The 17061-nt window shown below is 43.6% G+C and overlaps 1 protein-coding gene across 2 annotated transcripts in view; it reads right to left on the bottom strand.

Annotated features, from left to right (window-relative positions):
- LOC132898023 (WD repeat-containing protein 38-like) overlaps positions 1–17061 on the bottom strand; it is an 83485-nt gene that overhangs the window by 56420 nt on the left and 10004 nt on the right. For both annotated transcript variants that reach the window (XM_060939374.1, XM_060939373.1), the window contains exons 5-7: positions 4528–4750; positions 4290–4398; positions 4134–4165 (exon numbers count right to left, since the gene is read on the bottom strand). In XM_060939374.1, coding sequence (XP_060795357.1) covers positions 4134–4165; positions 4290–4398; positions 4528–4750 — 364 coding nt within the window. The remainder of the gene's footprint in view (positions 1–4133; positions 4166–4289; positions 4399–4527; positions 4751–17061) is intronic.

Genomic DNA, 17061 nt, shown 5'->3' on the forward strand with positions numbered 1-17061 from the left:
GTTAATCTGTGTTTGTGTGTCTTCCCCAGTGACTGCGCCCTATAAAAGGAGAGAGAGAGAGCAGAGGAAGGGAGCTCTCTCCCCAACCAGAAGACTTGTGTGTGTGCATGCGTGTGTGGCTGGGAGAGTGGTAAAAAGCTGAAAAGCTATAAATAAAAAGAGTTTTGACAACTCAGTTCTGGCCTGCCATGCTTCTGTGCTCCACCCACCCGCTCTGATTCCTACAGTGGTGCTGAAACCCGGGACGGAGCACAGAGGAGAACAGCCCTATGGAGTCCTCCACCTTCAAGGACCTGATCCATGCCCTCGCCATGGCCCAACAGAGCCAGCGCCAGGCGCTGATCACCCTCCGGAAGGAGCAGGAGCAATGGTTCGAGGCCCTGGTGCTGGCGCAGCAGGAAGATCGCCAGGCATTCCAGCACCTACTTGCGTCGGCGGGGTCCACCACCTCCACTGCCGCGAGCCTGGTGCAGAGAGAGAGCCTGGGCCGGTTTGCTGGCGCTGCGGGGAGTCGGGGCACCCCCAGCATCAGTGCTCGGCGATGGAGGTGGGCGTGGTGGTCCGGATCCCCGACGCGCCAGGGACCCCCCTTGATCGGGCCAGAGCATATCGCATGCCGGTGAGTATCCAAGGGGATACGTATCAGGCTTTGGTGGACTCCGGCTGTAATCAGACCTCAATCCACCAAAGCCTGGTGCAAGACAAGGCATTGGGGAGAGCACAATTGGTGAAGGTTTTGTGTGTGCATGGGGATGTTCACAACTACCCTTTGGTGTCGGTCCACATTCTATTTTGAGGGGAGAAATTTAGAGTAAAGGTGGCGGTTAATCCTCGCCTTACCTACTCGATAATTTTGGGGACTGATTGGCCAGGATTTCGGGAATTAATGACTCATTTAGTGAAGAGTGGGGCCTGCCATAGTTCAGCAGGGGGAGGTCCCGGTGTGGCATTGGCAGGAGCAGCTGTCACAGAGCCGTCTATGTCATCACCACGTCAGAGTGAGGAGCAGCAGGCTCCTCCTCCCTCTCTCAGGGAATCCCTTGCGGATTTCCCGTTAGAGCAGTCGCGAGACAAGACTCTGCAGCATGCATTTGACCAAGTGAGAGTAATCGATGGTCAAACTCTCCAGCCAAACGCCACCCTGTCCTTCCCCATTTTTCCATTATTAAGGATAGATTATACCGAGTGATGCAGGACACTCAGACTAAGGAGCTGATCACACAGCTTTTGATCCCAAAGAGCCGCCGGGAATTTATATTCCAGGCGGCTCACTTTAATCCCATGGCTGGACACTTGGGGCAGGATAAGACACTAGCCCGAATAATGGCCTGGTTCTATTGGCCAGGGATTCGCGGCGATGTCCGTAGGTGGTGTACGGCATGCCACGAATGCCAGTTAGTAAATCCAGCGGCCATTCCAAAAGCGCCTTTGTGCCCTCTGCCATTAATCGAGACCCCGTTCGAAAGAATTGGAATGGATCTCGTCGGGCCATTAGATCAGTCAACACGAGGATATCGCTTTATTTTAGTTCTGGTGGACTATGCAACACGATATCCGGAAGCAGTGCCTCTTCGCAATATCTCAGCACGTAGTATTGCGGAAGCACTCTTCCGCGTCATCTCCCGAGTTGGAATCCCCAAAGAGATTCTGACTGATCAAGGCACTACATTTATGTCACGCACACTGAGCGAACTGTATGGGTTACTGGGAATTAAGCCGATCCGCACCAGCGTTTATCACCCACAAACAGACGGCTTAGTCGAACGGTTCAATCGCACCCTCAAAAACACAATTAAAAAATTTGTAAGCAAGGACACACGCAACTGGGATAAATGGCTCGAGCCCCTGTTATTCGCAGTGCGAGAGGTCTCACAAGCCTCCACGGGGTTCTCCCCATTCGAATTATTATATGGGCGTAAGCTGCAGGGCATTCTAGATGTACTGCAGGCAGATTGGGAGGAGGGATCTTCAACAAGCAAAAACGAAGTTCAATACGTTATCAACCTGCGCGCAAAACTCCACACAACCCACCTAACCCAGGAGAATTTGCAGCAGGCCCAAGAACGGCAAATCTGCCTGTATGATAGGGGCACGCGCCTTAGGGAGTTCGCACTGGGAGATAAAGTACTCGTGCTGTTGCCCACGTCAAGCTCCAAATTGATCGCCAAGTGGCAAGGATCCTTTGAGGTCACACGGCGAGTCGGGGACGTCGACTATGAGGTGCAGTGAACGGACAGGGGTGGGGCGTTACAGATTTACCACCTCAATCTGCTAAAACTTTGGAACGAGGAGGTCCCCTTGGCGTTGGTGTCATTGGTTCCAGAGAAGGCGGAGCTGGGGCCGGAGGTTCAAAAGGGAACATTGACTACCACTCCGGTCCCCTGTAGAGACCACCTCTCCCCGACCCAACTCACGGAGGTTGCCCAGTTGCAGACAGAATCTTCTGATGTGTTCTCGCCCATGCCTGGCCGCACCCGCCTCATAGAACACCACATTGAGACGCCCCTGGGGGCGGTTCGGGAAGAACTCGAGGCCATGCTCGACATGGGCATCGTCGAGGAGTCCCACAGTGACTGGAGCAGACCGGTGGTCTTGGTTTCCAAGGCCGACGGGTCGGTCCAGGTCTGTGTGGACTATAGAAAAGTTAACGCGGTGTCTAAATTCGATGCGTACCCAATGCCTCATATTGACGAGTTGCTTGATTGACTAGGAACGGCTCGTTTTTATTCGACACTGGATTTGACAAAGGGATACTGGCAGATCCCCTTGACTCCATTATCCCGAGAGAAAACGGCCTTTTCCAAACCATTTGGCTTACACCAGTTTGTCACACTTCCTTTTGGGCTGTTTGGAGCGCCCGCCACGTTCCAGCGGCTTATGGATAGGGTCCTCCGCCCCCATGCCACCTATGCGGCCGCATACCTGGACGATATTATAATCTATAGTAATGACTGGTCGTGGCATTGAGAACACCTGAGGGCCGTCCTTAGGTCGCTGAGGTGAGCGAGTCTCACAGCCAACCTGAAGAAGTGTGCGATTGGGCGGGTGGAAGTACGGTATCTGGGCTTCTACTTGGGCAATGGGCAGGTGCGTCCCCAAATTAATAAGACAGTAGCAATTGCGGCCTGCCCGAGGCCCAAGATCAAAAAGGGGGTGAGACAGTTCCTGGGGCTGGCTGGCTACTATCGTAGGTTTATACCTAATTATTCAGATGTCACCAGCCCGCTGACTGATCTCACTAAAAAGGGGGCACCAGATCCGGTCCAGTGGACAGAGCAGTGCCAGCGGGCTTTCTCTAAGGTAAAGACTGCACTGTGTGGGGGCCACTGTTACACTCCCCTGACTTTTCTCTCCCCTTTATTTTGCAGATGGACGCGTCGGACAGAGGGCTGGGGGCTGTTCTGTCCCTGGAGGGGGAGGATCGTCCAGTGCTGTACATCAGCAGGAAGCTGTCGGTGCGTGAGGGCCGCTACAGCACCATAGAGAAGGAGTGCCTTGCCATCAAGTGGGCGGTCCTCGCCCTCCGCTACTACCTACTGGGACACCCTTTCACCCTCTGTTTGGACCACACGCCCCACCAGTGGCTCCACCGCATGAAGGATGCCAATGAGCGGATCACCCATTGGTATCTGACACTCCAGCCGTTTAAGTTCAAGGTGGTCCACAGGCCGGGGGCGCAGATGGTCGTGGCGGATTTCCTCTCCCGTCAAGGGGGCGGGGGGGGGGGGGGGGGGGGAGTCATATGCAGGCCGGACGGCTCCCCGGCCTGAGTCGGGCGGTGGGGGTATGTGGCAGCGGGGGCGTGGTCAAGCGTTGGTCTGTGAATGGAGGGCGGAATCAGGGAAGGTAAGTGGCAGAATCGCTGCACCTGATGTTAGTTAATCTGTGTTTGTGTGTCTTCCCCAGTGACCACGCCCCATGAAAGGAGAGAGAGACAGCAGAGGAAGGGAGCTCTCTCCCCAACCAGAAGACTTGTGTGTGTGCATGCGTGTGTGGCTGGGAGAGTGGTAAAAAGCTGAAAAGCTATAAATAAAAAGAGTTTTGACAACTCAGTTCTGGCCTGCCGTGCTTCTGTGCTCCACCCATCTGCTCTGATTCCTACATATATATTAACTTGAATATAACTACCGTACCTGACTGCATGGTGCTGTCTAGTGTCCCAGAACTAAAAAAAAAGAAAAAAAAAGAAAAAAAAAACACAATGTGATTTATATTACTGATTACAGAGTTTTATTATAAGACACTATACTGTGAGTGTTAATATTATTGTAAAAGAAATGATAATTCACTTGAATTGTGTTGTCCCAGCCTCCTGAAATGAACTCTGTCTCTCTCGCAGGATGAAACGTCACAGCAAAGATGCGTGAGCTGTGGCCATCCATAACCGTCCTCATCGAACTGAGAAAAGTTGAGAAAATGAAGCTTCACAAACAGGATATAATTCTTGGCAAAGAGACATAAAGTCAAACAATGTATGGTAAATGCATGGCGTACGACATAATGGAAAACTGGGTTTTCATATTGTACCTGGCAGTGTGGTTCTGTATTCTCTGGTGCGTGTTGAGATCGTACAGACAGATAGCTGCATCAGAGCCACCAGTCACTGCTTGCTTGCCTGAGGGAGAAATGGACAGACAAAGGGCCTGCCTCTGCATTCCTTCTTCATTTTCTCCATTATGCCTTGTTTCTTTCAGCCACCACATACATTGCCGGCCCGAAACGTACCAGCACCTCATGCACCCACTGGCATCTGAAATGCATGTCATACTGTTATTATGGGTACGTTACAATACAATCATAATCCTGAATTCTATGCTTAACAAATACAACCCCGATTCCAAAAAAGTTGGGACAAAGTACAAATTGTAAATAAAAATGGAATGCAATAATTTACAAATCTCAAAAACTGATATTGTATTCACAGTAGAACATAGACAACATATCAAATGTCAAAAGTGAGACATTTTGAAATTTCATGCCAAATACTGGCTCATTTGAAATTTCATGACAGCAACACATCTCAAAAAAGTTGGGACAGGGGCAATAAGAGGCTGGAAAAGTTAAAGGTACAAAAAAGGAACAGCTGGAGGACCAAATTGCAACTCATTAGGTCAATTGGCAATAGGTCATTAACATGACTGGGTATAAAAAGAGCATCTTGGAGTGGCAGCGGCTCTCAGAAGTAAAGATGGGAAGAGGATCACCAATCCCCCTAATTCTGTGCCGACAAATAGTGGAGCAATATCAGAAAGGAGTTCGACAGTGTAAAATTGCAAAGAGTTTGAACATATCGTCATCTACAGTGCATAATATCATCAAAAGATTCAGAGAATCTGGAAGAATCTCTGTGCGTAAGGGTCAAGGCCGGAAAACCATACTGTGTGCCCGTGATCTTCGGGCCCTTAGATGCCACTGCATCACATACAGGCATGCTTCTGTATTGGAAATCGCAAAATGGGCTCAGGAATATTTCCAGAGAACATTATCTGTGAACACAATTCACCGTGCCATCCGCCGTTGCCAGCTAAAACTCTATAGTTCAAAGAAGAAGCCGTATCTAAACACGATCCAGAAGCGCAGACGTCTTCTCTGGGCCAAGGCTCATTTAAAATGGACTGTGGCAAAGTGGAAAACTGTTCTGTGGTCAGACGAATCAAAATGTGAAGTTCTTTATGGAAATCAGGGACGCCGTGTCATTCGGACTAAAGAGGAGAAGGACGACCCGAGTTGTTATCAGCGCTCAGTTCAGAAGCCTGCATCTCTGATGGTATGGGGTTGCATTAGTGCGTGTGGCATGGGCAGCTTACACATCTGGAAAGACACCATCAATGCTGAAAGGTATATCCAGGTTCTAGAGCAACATATGCTCCCGTCCAGACGACGTCTCTTTCAGGGAAGACCTTGCATTTTCCAACATGATGATGCCAAACCACATACTGCATCAATTACAGCATCATGGCTGCGTAGAAGAAGGGTCCGGGTACTGAACTGGCCAGCCTGCAGTCCAGATCTTTCACCCATAGGAAACATTTGGCGCATCATAAAACGGAAGATACGACAAAAAAGACCTAAGACAGTTGAGCAACTAGAATCCTACATTAGACAAGAATGGGTTAACATTCCTATCCCTAAACTTGAGCAACTTGTCTCCTCAGTCCCCAGACGTTTACAGACTGTTGTAAAGAGAAAAGGGGATGTCTCACAGTGGGAAACATGGCCTTGTCCCAACTTTTTTGAGATGTGTTGTTGTCATGAAATTTAAAATCACCTAATTTTTCTCTTTAAATGATACATTTTCTCAGTTTAAACATTTGATATGTCATCTATGTTCTATTCTGAATAAAATATGGAATTTTGAAACTTCCACATCATTGCATTCCGTTTTTATTTACAATTTGTACTTTGTCCCAACTTTTTTGGAATCGGGGTTGTACACACCAGTGTTGGGCAAGTTACTTCAAAACTGTTTTGCATTATTTATTACTTGTTACTGTCATTTTAAAGTAGTTAGTTACATTACAATATTACTGTATTTAAAATGCAAGGCATTACACTACTATTGCATTACTTTTAAGTTACTCTCACCAAAATAACTGGAAGTATGGATTTGGCAATCTAAATGTAGCTCAAGATGCTCAATTAGCTCATCACACATCCAGTGGAAGGTGATGTGGTATCTGACTGAGCTAGGCTTATGGTTAAAAACACTAGAATATAATAGCCACAGTGATGGCTCATGGCACAATACAAGGAACAATCATCGCAAGAACAAACAAAAGGTGAAAGTCTGGCAAATTGTGATAGAAATACTGTAACTTTAGGCCTTTTCATATTAACATTAATTGAACTGTATTGTAATGTCTAAAGATATGACAGGATACAAAATTAGCATTCCTATGCCTTTATTGTTTTCAAGTTTACAGCATTAAGCATAGTTTATGCTTCATTAAAAAAAAAAGATTAGCCCTAACGGATATGACTCCATTTCAGAAATTTAACAAAAATGAACATATTATGGCAAATCATAGCCTACAATAAAACTGGCCTGAAAAAAAACACAAGCCTTTTAAATCACAGCTAGACAATGACTATTAGCTATATGAGGCTACCCAGTCACATTTCGAAAAACGGAATTAGAAATAACAAAATCAAAGTGCTTTTAATGATATTGAAGTGCTTAGGCATATTAGCCCTCGAAGGAAAGGCAGCTCAATCACTTTAGTCTGACTTCCGACCAGAAAAAAAAACTCAGTTATACAGGACAAAAATGTAAACAAACTGTCAGCATATCTTCAACAACATACTCTGCCACAAGTCTCCTAACCTCTTGAGGCTGAAGTAGCATCTCAGAGCGGCAGAACGTTAATTTTGGCTGCTTTGTGATTTTATCGCCACTCTCATCCTCCGCTTGCTTCCTTGCTAACTTCATGTTACTATGGCACCTCTGTAAATGCTTAGTTAAATTACTGGTGCTATTTCGGGAAGTGGACAGTTCTTTAGGTTTAGCACACAAAGTACATTTGACTACGATGTTCTTCACATCCTTATTTTTCACAAACTTAAAGTAATGGGTGTATACCCATCTGGAGAATGTGCTATCCGACATTAGATCAGCTGCAGGTTCACTCATCTCTCTCTCCTGTCTGACTAGCCTAAAGGAAAAGGAAGTGAAACATTTTGCGCGGACGTTTCACCTCTGCTGATCTCGCGTGATTTTGGCGAATTTGTATGAAGGAAAAAAAAAACACCACTTCATTCCAGGTTAAAAATGCATTGTAACGCGCGTTACTGACATTTGTACTGAGTAAAATATTACCAATTTTCTTTCTGTAATGCCTTACATTACCGCGTTACTGCAAAAAGCAATGCATTAGAGTAATTCGTTACTTTTGTAACGCGTTACTCCCAACACTGATACACACAAATATTATATACACTGGAGATCAAAATTAGAGAACAACTTATAAAAACTTGAATAATTTTGAAATAATACCATCTTCACTGCTCAACAGTTAAATGACATTTTATTGTGTCCATATCATGGTTCAACAACATTTTTTTCACAAAATGACTAAAGGCATTTCACAAAAAAAAATATTTTTCAGAAAACGCACTGATCAAAATTAGAGAACACACTGATCAAAATTAGAGAACACACTGATCAAAATTAGAGAACAACAATCTGGAACAAAAATCTGAAGGTTACAACAGTCAGCAATTAGTAAGAAGTGTACAGGCCTCTGCTGTGAATGACTTCAGCAAATCTGCGGCCACAGGATAGCACTAGTCTCTCACACTGCTCTGGTGTGATTTTGGTCCATTCTTCTTCCAGCCTCCTCCACAGTTCGGTGATTGTAGAGGGTTTCTTGACCATAACTTTGTCACCAAGGATTTTCCAGAGGTTCTCTATTGGGTTGAGATCAGGACTCTGGGCAGGCCATGCCATTAATTCAATGTTTTCACCTTCAAGGAAATTCTTTACCCGTTTTGCTGTGTGACATGGAGCATTGTCCTGCATAAAGACTGCAGGCTGATTGGGCGATGAACGCAAGTAAGGAACCATGTGCTGTTGAAGAAGGTTCTGATACACATTTGCATTCACTCGGCCATGTAGCTGTACAAGAGGCCCAACTCCCGCAGCAGAAAACATGCCCCAAACCATGACACTTCCTCCTCCACCTTTCACTGACTTCTTTACACACTTTGGGTTTAGTCTTTCTCCAATGTGTCGCCGAACATAATGCTTCCCATCAGACCCAAATAAATTAAATTTGCTTTCATCACTGAAGTGAACCCTGGACCAGGTCTCCTCTGTCCACACAACATGCTCCTCAGCAAAGCTCAGTCTAGCTTTTTGATTTTTTTTTGCTAATGAGAGGTTTGGTCACTGCAGTGTGGGCCTTCAGTCCAAATGCTCTTAAACGGCGAGCCACTGTATGGCGAGACAGATCCTTACCATGTTCAGCACTGAACTGGCGAGCAATTCCACCTGCAGTATGGAAACGATTACCCATTGACATCCTTCGCAGTGACCTGTCCTCTCTTGCATTTGTCTTCCGTGGACGACCAGCCTTCTTGGGCGACTTGAATGAGTTTGTAGTTTTGTAAAGATTCAATATTCTTGAAATCACAGATTTGGAACGATCAACTTGTCTTGCTATGGCTGATAGGGTCATCCCTTTGGTTTTCATCTGGACAACCTGCTGCCGGAGGCTTTCAGTCACTTTAGAACGACCCACCATCTTGCAAAGTCAATGAAACTGGCAGTTAGAATGCCACTTAAATAGGGGTTGACTGATAATCAAGGAAATTAGCACCATGTGCTAGATTAGCACCATTAAGTGGGAGGCACCTGAAAGTGTTCTCTAATTTTGATCAGTGCATTTTTTGCAAAATGCAGGTTTTTTGTTGAAATGTGTTATCCATTTTGTGAAAAAGTGTTGTTGTAGCATGGTATAGACACAACAAAATGTCCTTAAACTGTTGAGCAGTGAAGATGGTATTATTTCAAAATTATTCAAGTTTTTATAAGTTGTTCTCTAATTTTGATCTCCAGTGTATATTATAATACGTTAACATCACAGATAAGCATGGTGGAAAGATCATGGACATGTTTTTACTTATCAAATTCACAGATATTTCATGATATCCTTGTTGAAAGCTACTTTGTTTCTTACTCTTTCATTTGACAGTTGCCATTTTGTATCTAAACGCATGTTTGAGAAGGCATGTGAATGTGTCTGTAATAGTGATCACTTTCACCGGTGTCCACCGTTATCAACACCCTGTGGAATTAAGTGACATTTACAACTGTTATGATCTTTGTGCAACATTGTTGATGTAGATGAAGTACTTTTAAAAAAAATAAGTGATGTGATTTATAATAATTTTTTTCTGATTCATAACAGAATGGAATGCTTTACAGAGTATTTGGAATCCTATTACAATAAAAATAGAATTAGACCAGAATTAAATTCCTAGCATATTTAAAAAAAAAAAAATCACATGCTTGAAATATTCAGATTTTTCTATTCCATTCAATTATTATTATTATTATTTTTTTTGCAGTTTGTTGTAAATATCTACCACATATTACAATATTAGTAGACATTTTATATTTTTAGATGTAAAAATATCAAGTTTTGGTTTGAGGAATGACATGCGAATTTTGACCTGGATTTTAATTTGGTTACAATGTCAATTGCCTGTTGACATTTATTAGTAAACTACACAACTAAACAAACAACAATGAATGATTAACAAAATGTGATCTACGAAAATACTTAGAAAGTGGGTAGAAAGTGGAATAAAAAGATTTTCTGACACAGGTTAAACATTATCAGTTCATTTGTTTACAAACAATAGAATTACTTTCTCATTTACATAAGCACCAACATATATCTCAAAGGTATTTTGTACTAAATATAAGTCCATGTAAAACAAATTTTAAATAAAAATTATGTTTTGTTAACTTAATACCACATACCAATTAAATTTTTTATAAATAATCATCTGGTTGTCGATAATTGTGGAACAGATAACTGTGGAACAGATAACTGTGGACAAAGGTGTCAATAATTGTGGAATGGTGGCATGTGATCTGATACACTAAGTAATCAGGAATCAACTTTTTTTTTTTCCAGTGGGAAGTTTGAGTAATTGTTCATGCACAATTTATGTATTGAAAGTTTTTTTCTGCTTTTGCAATGGCCAAAAGGTCGTTAAGGTGTTGATAATTGAATTTTGTTTGGTTTAATAATTGAGCCAAAAAGAGGAGTGCCACTTTAGCTTTGCCATTATGACTATGCCCTTGCAGTCTGCCAGTTTGTGAGCATTAGCAGATCTTGCACCCAGCCGCTGCAAAACTTTTCATGAGGTTCTTAACTTTTTGTAACTTTTAAACTCACAAAAAGTGCATGCACTCAGTCCAAAAATAAGATGGTCTACAACGTCCAGGTATGTGAGTGGAGGGTCTGTAATCCAGTTTTTGGATGTTGTTTTGTGATTAGTTTGTCCAAATAGTATTGCTTGATATTGCAATTCAGTTTCTCTTGGTAAAGTCCCAGTTTGTTTTCTCTAAAAATAGAACATATCAACACAAAAATGGTCACCGCAAATTGACATTGCAGTGCCTGGATTCCAGTTGTTTCTGCAAACTGCAGTGATTCATTTGCTTCTCTTTTCCTTAATTTTCATCCGTCTGTTAAAAAAAACCATAGCTCAGAGGCTAATATGTATGTCACCAACAGTGACTTCCGCATACGATGATTTTACGAGCATTCTTATTGTCCTCTCATGTTGGACTGAGGGCAGACTGGACACTATAGTGACTTACTATTGTCTCTTGAGGGGCAGCATGGTGCTGTAGTTGCACTGTAGCACTGTCGCCTTACAGCAAGAAGGTTCTGGGTTCAAGCCCAGTGGCCGACGGGAGCCTTTCTGTGTGGAGTTTGCATGTTCTCCTCGTGTCTGTGTGGGTTTCCTCTGGGTGCTCCAGTTTCCCCCACAGTCCAAAGACATGCAGGTTAGGCTAATTGGTGGCTCTAAATTGATCTCTGCAACACGATACATACACTCACTGGCCACTTTATTAGGAACACCCAGCCACCCGCTGTTTTATGTAGTTCTCTAATCAGCCAATCCCTTGACAGCAGCACAGTGCATAAAATCATGCAGATACAAATCCAGAGCTTCAATTAATGTTCACTACAAACATCAGAATGGGAAAAATTGTGATCTCTGTGACTTTCATGGTGGCATGGGTGTTGGTGCTAAATGGACTGGTTTGAGTATTTTAGAAACTGCTGATCTCCTGGGGTTTTTACACACAAGTCTCTAGAGTTTACACAGAATGGTGTGAAAAACAAAAAACATTGAGTAAGCAACAGTTTTGTGGGTGGAAACAAAATGTCTTGTTGATAAGAGAGGTCAGAGGAAAATGGCCAGATTAATTTCAGCTGCCAGGAAGGATACAGTAACTTGTAATCACTCTTTACAACCGTGGTGAGCAGAAAAGCATCTCAACATGCAACAGCAGACCAACTCCTGCTAGCCAATAACAGGCATCTTAGAATCAAGAGCAAGTTCCTATTAAAGTGGCTAGTAAATGTCAATGTACTTGACAATGTCAAAACTGTTATTTTGTCACGTTCTGTTGATAATTTTAGTTAATTTTTTGAATGTTTTAAACTAAAATTCTTACACATACATAGAATGTTCAAAGATTGTGATCAAACTTGTTTATTTTTCAGAACTGTCCTGTACTTGTTTTGACAGTCTTCATAAGATAAGATAATACTTTAATGTCTGTTTGCACAGAAATTTGTCTTGCATTGCACTTCTCCACAATCCACAATCCACGCACAGTAAAAGACACATAAAAAACACAATATAGCCTACAGAGTCCGGTCATGCATCTAGGTCCATAAGCTGTTAAGGCAGCACAGTCCAATAAATTAAAAACCTTAAATGTTCCTGGGATGTGTAATATAATATTGAATGAAATATGTATTCCATATAAATGTATGTGAGGGCTATTTTGTTCTCCTTTGGTTGAGCAGTGATATAGAATGAGGGAGAAAAGAGTGTTTATATTTGTTTCTTCGGCAGCTAGGCATTCTGAAACGTCTTCCAGAAGGGAGGAGCTCGTACTCCTGATTCAGCATATGGGAAGGGTCCAGAGCAATCTTGTCCGCCATCCTGAGTGTGTGTTTAGTGCAACTGTCCAAGAAATTTCCCTCCAAAGTGTGGCCTACCAGTTTTGAACAAATATTCAGAAGTCTGAGTATCCTGTTTTTTAGTTGGATTGAGAGGCCACAGAACCAGACTGCCCCCCCATATTGTAAAATGCTTTGTATTGTGGATGTGAAGAATTGATGTAAGATCTCCTTGCTGGCGCCAAAGGATCTCAGTCTTCTTAGAAAGTATATTCTCTGCTGAACTTTGCTGCAAATGGAGTCCACATGCTGTGACCAGGAGAAGACACTGTCCACATATACTCCTAGATATTTAAAAAAATGCCGACTGTGTTATGGGTTTGTCCTGAATTATGACTGGGGCTGGTGTATGTTGAACTGTGCCAAAAATGACCTCCTCCGTTTTGATGGGATTCAAAGTGAGGGCATTCTGCTCACCCCATTGGACCACTCTTCTCACACTCTCATAGTAGAGGTCAGGCTGCATCTCCTCTGTCATCAATGCCACCAGTACCGTATCATCAGAGAATTTGATGAGATACTGGTCGGGGGTATTGATGGTACAGTCGTTGGTGTAAATTGTGAAGAGCAGAGGAGAGCTCACGCATCTTTGTGGTGCTCCACTGCTCGTTGTGACCACAGGGGAGAGCGTGTTGTTGATTCTGACCAGCTGTTGGCTATGGATTAGGAAAGAGTGGTACCAATGAATAAGATAAGGATTAATGTCTAGCTGCTGCATTTTTGAGAGAAGTAAATCCGGTCTGATGGTATTGAAAGCAGAGGAGTAGTCAATAAACAGTGCTCTGGCATATGGTTTGTGATTTGGTGAGTCCAAGTGTTTTAAAACAATGTGTGTAAGAGTAGCAATGGCATCTTCAGTATTGCGGCCACACTTGTAGGCAAACTGATATTGGTCCAATTTGCTCTGCACTGACCTGGAGAGCAAGGGGCAAATGATTCGTTCCAGTGACTTCATCAGAATGGACGTCAGAGCCACAGGTCTGAAATCGTTGCACTCCTTTGGGCACGTTTTCTTTGGAAGTGGGATCACATGTGACGTTTTCCAAGCAGTGGGGACAGTGTGTGTATCCAGTGATTGTTGGAAGATGGGCTGCCACGCAGGGGCCAGCTCTTTGCTGTACGTCTTCAGAACAGAGGCTGTGATGTTATCTGGGCCCTTAGACTTCCGTGCGTTAAGATGTCAGAACGCTTGGGCCACCTGCTGTACTCTGTGTACCCTGTGTACTCTGTCATCTGGGTGTACAGTGACTGACTTAAGGATGTCTGTGCAGCTTTCCTCAGTCCCGGGCACTTCAAACCTAGTGAAAAAAAAGAGTTCAACTCCACAGCAGACACCAGCTCATCAGTTGTTGTAAAGGGCTTGCATTGTTTGCTTGGCATCCCTGCCATGTTTTTCATGACACTCCACATTTTCCTTGAATCATTGGTCTTAAACAGTTCCTCCAGATGTTTTCTGTGTGTGTCCTTTGCCTTCCTTATCCTCCCCCTAAGTTCCTTGTCTTTCCTCCTCAGTTCCTGGGTATTGTTTTGTTTGAAAGCCAATTTCCTTTCATTCATTATTTGTTTAAAGGTCCCATGGCATGGTGGTTTGTTGATGCTTTAAACGGGCTCGTGGAGGCTTCCGGATGTTATATCCGCAGCCTTTCTCGAAATGAACCCTCGGCACGTAAATATAGCCTCCTGGGAGAAAGCCCCATTTCAGCGCTTTTCCCAGTGTGTCGTTTTGCTAATGAGAAGCAGGAGGCGGGGAAGGGTAGAGGGTGGGGGCAGGCCATGGGGGGAGGGGCTTCCCCAAGCTGCGCACACACATACTCGCTGCTATTAGCGCCTGTAGCCACGCTGCTAAGACAAAACCCCGTTCTCCCTCGGACTCCTTTCGTAAACTCAACGTGACACAGAGAACAGAGAGTGAGAGTGTTCGGAGTGGTAGTTTACGAACGTATAATACCCTAGGCTTGAACACACACTCCATAACCAAAGAGGATAGAAGCAGCAACTACAGCAACATATCGCTTATCCAACAGAAGACATGCATTGTGGAGCAATAGTCAAACATAAGCTCATAAGTTACAGTCAATTTCCAGACTAAACTCAGTTTAACAGAGCATGCTGCATGCTCTTTAGTTCTGTAGCGCAGATTACCTGGCTAACTGCAGGAAGCAGTTAGCTGCACAGCTAATGTAGCCATTGCTAGGCTAACGCACCGATTTTAAAACACGGCAAAACGACCAGTTATACACTTACTTGTTCGGTGTTTGTTGCTGATGAGGCAGGGATGCTTGGTACGGACCCAGGCTTCAGTGACAGTTGATGTGCAAAACCTGCCCTGTACTGTCCCAAGTTGTGGAAACATTCCTCAGGAAAATGCTTCCGACAAACATACACCGTCTTAGGTAGACTCGACGGCATATTATTCAAGTAAATAAAATTAAGCCACTGTGTCTTCAGGGGCTCTCCCGTCGGCAGTAAAAACAGACTCTTTTCTGTGTTGTCACATCCATGACAACACAATTTCCGCAATTTCCATGTTTCGCTCGCTTAGGTGATGCCATGTTGTTGTGTCCTCTATGGTCTCCTCACTACAACTGGGCGGGCAATCCATACAGTGGGTGGGAATCCAGAGGGGGGGCGTGGGGATCATCTCCCTTGCTGACGTAGTAAAGGGAAGAGCTTATCAACGCGCCGTTTTGATGCGCCATTCTCAAATGTTGGGCATAGTTTGGTTTACACATTATGAAATTTCTAGCCACTGGGGTGACTTAAGAAGGTCAGAGGAACTCCTTTTAACGTTAAAAAACCTCAGAAAGTGAAAATTTCATGCCATGGGACCTTTAATGTCCTTCGTTATATATATTTTATTGTTGGGGTACACCTTGACAGTTTTCGTTGGGATTATGGATTCAACACAGAAGTTTATGTAATCTGTTGTAACAGTGCAAGCTGAGTCCAGAGTGTTTTCCCTTAGCACCTCCCAGTCAGTGCGATCAAAACAAGCACCCAGTGTTTCTTTGTTGTCTTTAGTCCACACTGGTATCAATTTTTTCTGAGGCTTACAGCTTTTCAGTTTAGTCCAATAAATTGGATCATTGTGATCAGAGTTTGCCACTGGTGGTTTACTTCTAGATGTATATGCATTGCTTATGTTTATGTAACATTTGTCCAATAAATTTTCCTTCCTTGTTTTGCACTTAATGACCTGATGAAACCAGTGGCGGTTGCTGTTTTTTAAAACAGGGGAAGCCCATTTTACGCATTCATCGTAAAACCTGTAGGCCGGATATCAAAGCATAGAAAGGTGTGCCCCATTAGCATAGTGAACTAGACAACCCCACCTAGTGGCAGAAAGTATTTTTGCTTGTACATTTCATGTTATAGTCTGGCTTGCCAGGCTACTGCCTCATATCCTTAATCAAAAATATCAAACATCCAAAAATCACTGGCTATTCAACGAAGAGCCTTGAACATCATACCCTGATATGCAACACAGAGTCTTTAACACAACACCCAGCTGTGCAACACATCCTTGAACATCTTCTGCAACACAGTCTGGAAATTCATAACCAGGTAGGCTATGCAACACACAGAACCTTGAATATTATATTGAATATTATACCCAGGTATAACCTATAACACAGAGCCCACCATTATCTTAACATTACTGAACAATATACACACTTCAGATTCATGAACATTATATGATGCACACTATTTATACACAAATTCTGCCCTCCGCTCCTTTTCCAGAAAATGGTCTGTGACCCCAGACAGCTAAGTCTTGCACATGAAGTGACATGCTCATTGCTCATTTCATGCCTTTTGCAAGCCCTTTTGAAATTCACCAAGTCCCCAAACCCATCTTTTGACCAAACTAAATTTCCCTGAGAGGGCTTCATCAAAAGACATGGCCAACAGTACATTTTATTAGTCACAGGAGACCCAGTCAACCAGTTCACATTTTCATACCAAGACACCTGAAAAGACCTGTTATGACCTGCTGATTTTTGAATGAGATTAAGCTTGGGCTTTGGTCTGCCTTGCTCTTTAATTCTCACTTTCTCCTCATATGGCAGTGTGTCAAAACGTTTTGACAAAAGCATGTCCACAACGTTTGCCATTATAGCAGATAGATACCAGCTGTTAGCAGCTAGCACTGCAGATCCCAATAAGGCTCAAGCTAGCCTACAACCACATTGATTGAACTACAAATGAAATAAACGAGTGAATTCACGAATGATCAAACTGATAGAATGGATGAAAGTTAACGGAGCACAACAAGTAATATTTACATTTATTTACAGAGTAATGTACAGAGACATCAATGAGAAGAAATGTTTATATGAAAAGA

Source organism: Neoarius graeffei, chromosome 14, assembly GCF_027579695.1.
Source record: "Neoarius graeffei isolate fNeoGra1 chromosome 14, fNeoGra1.pri, whole genome shotgun sequence".
NCBI lineage: Eukaryota > Metazoa > Chordata > Actinopteri > Siluriformes > Ariidae > Neoarius > Neoarius graeffei.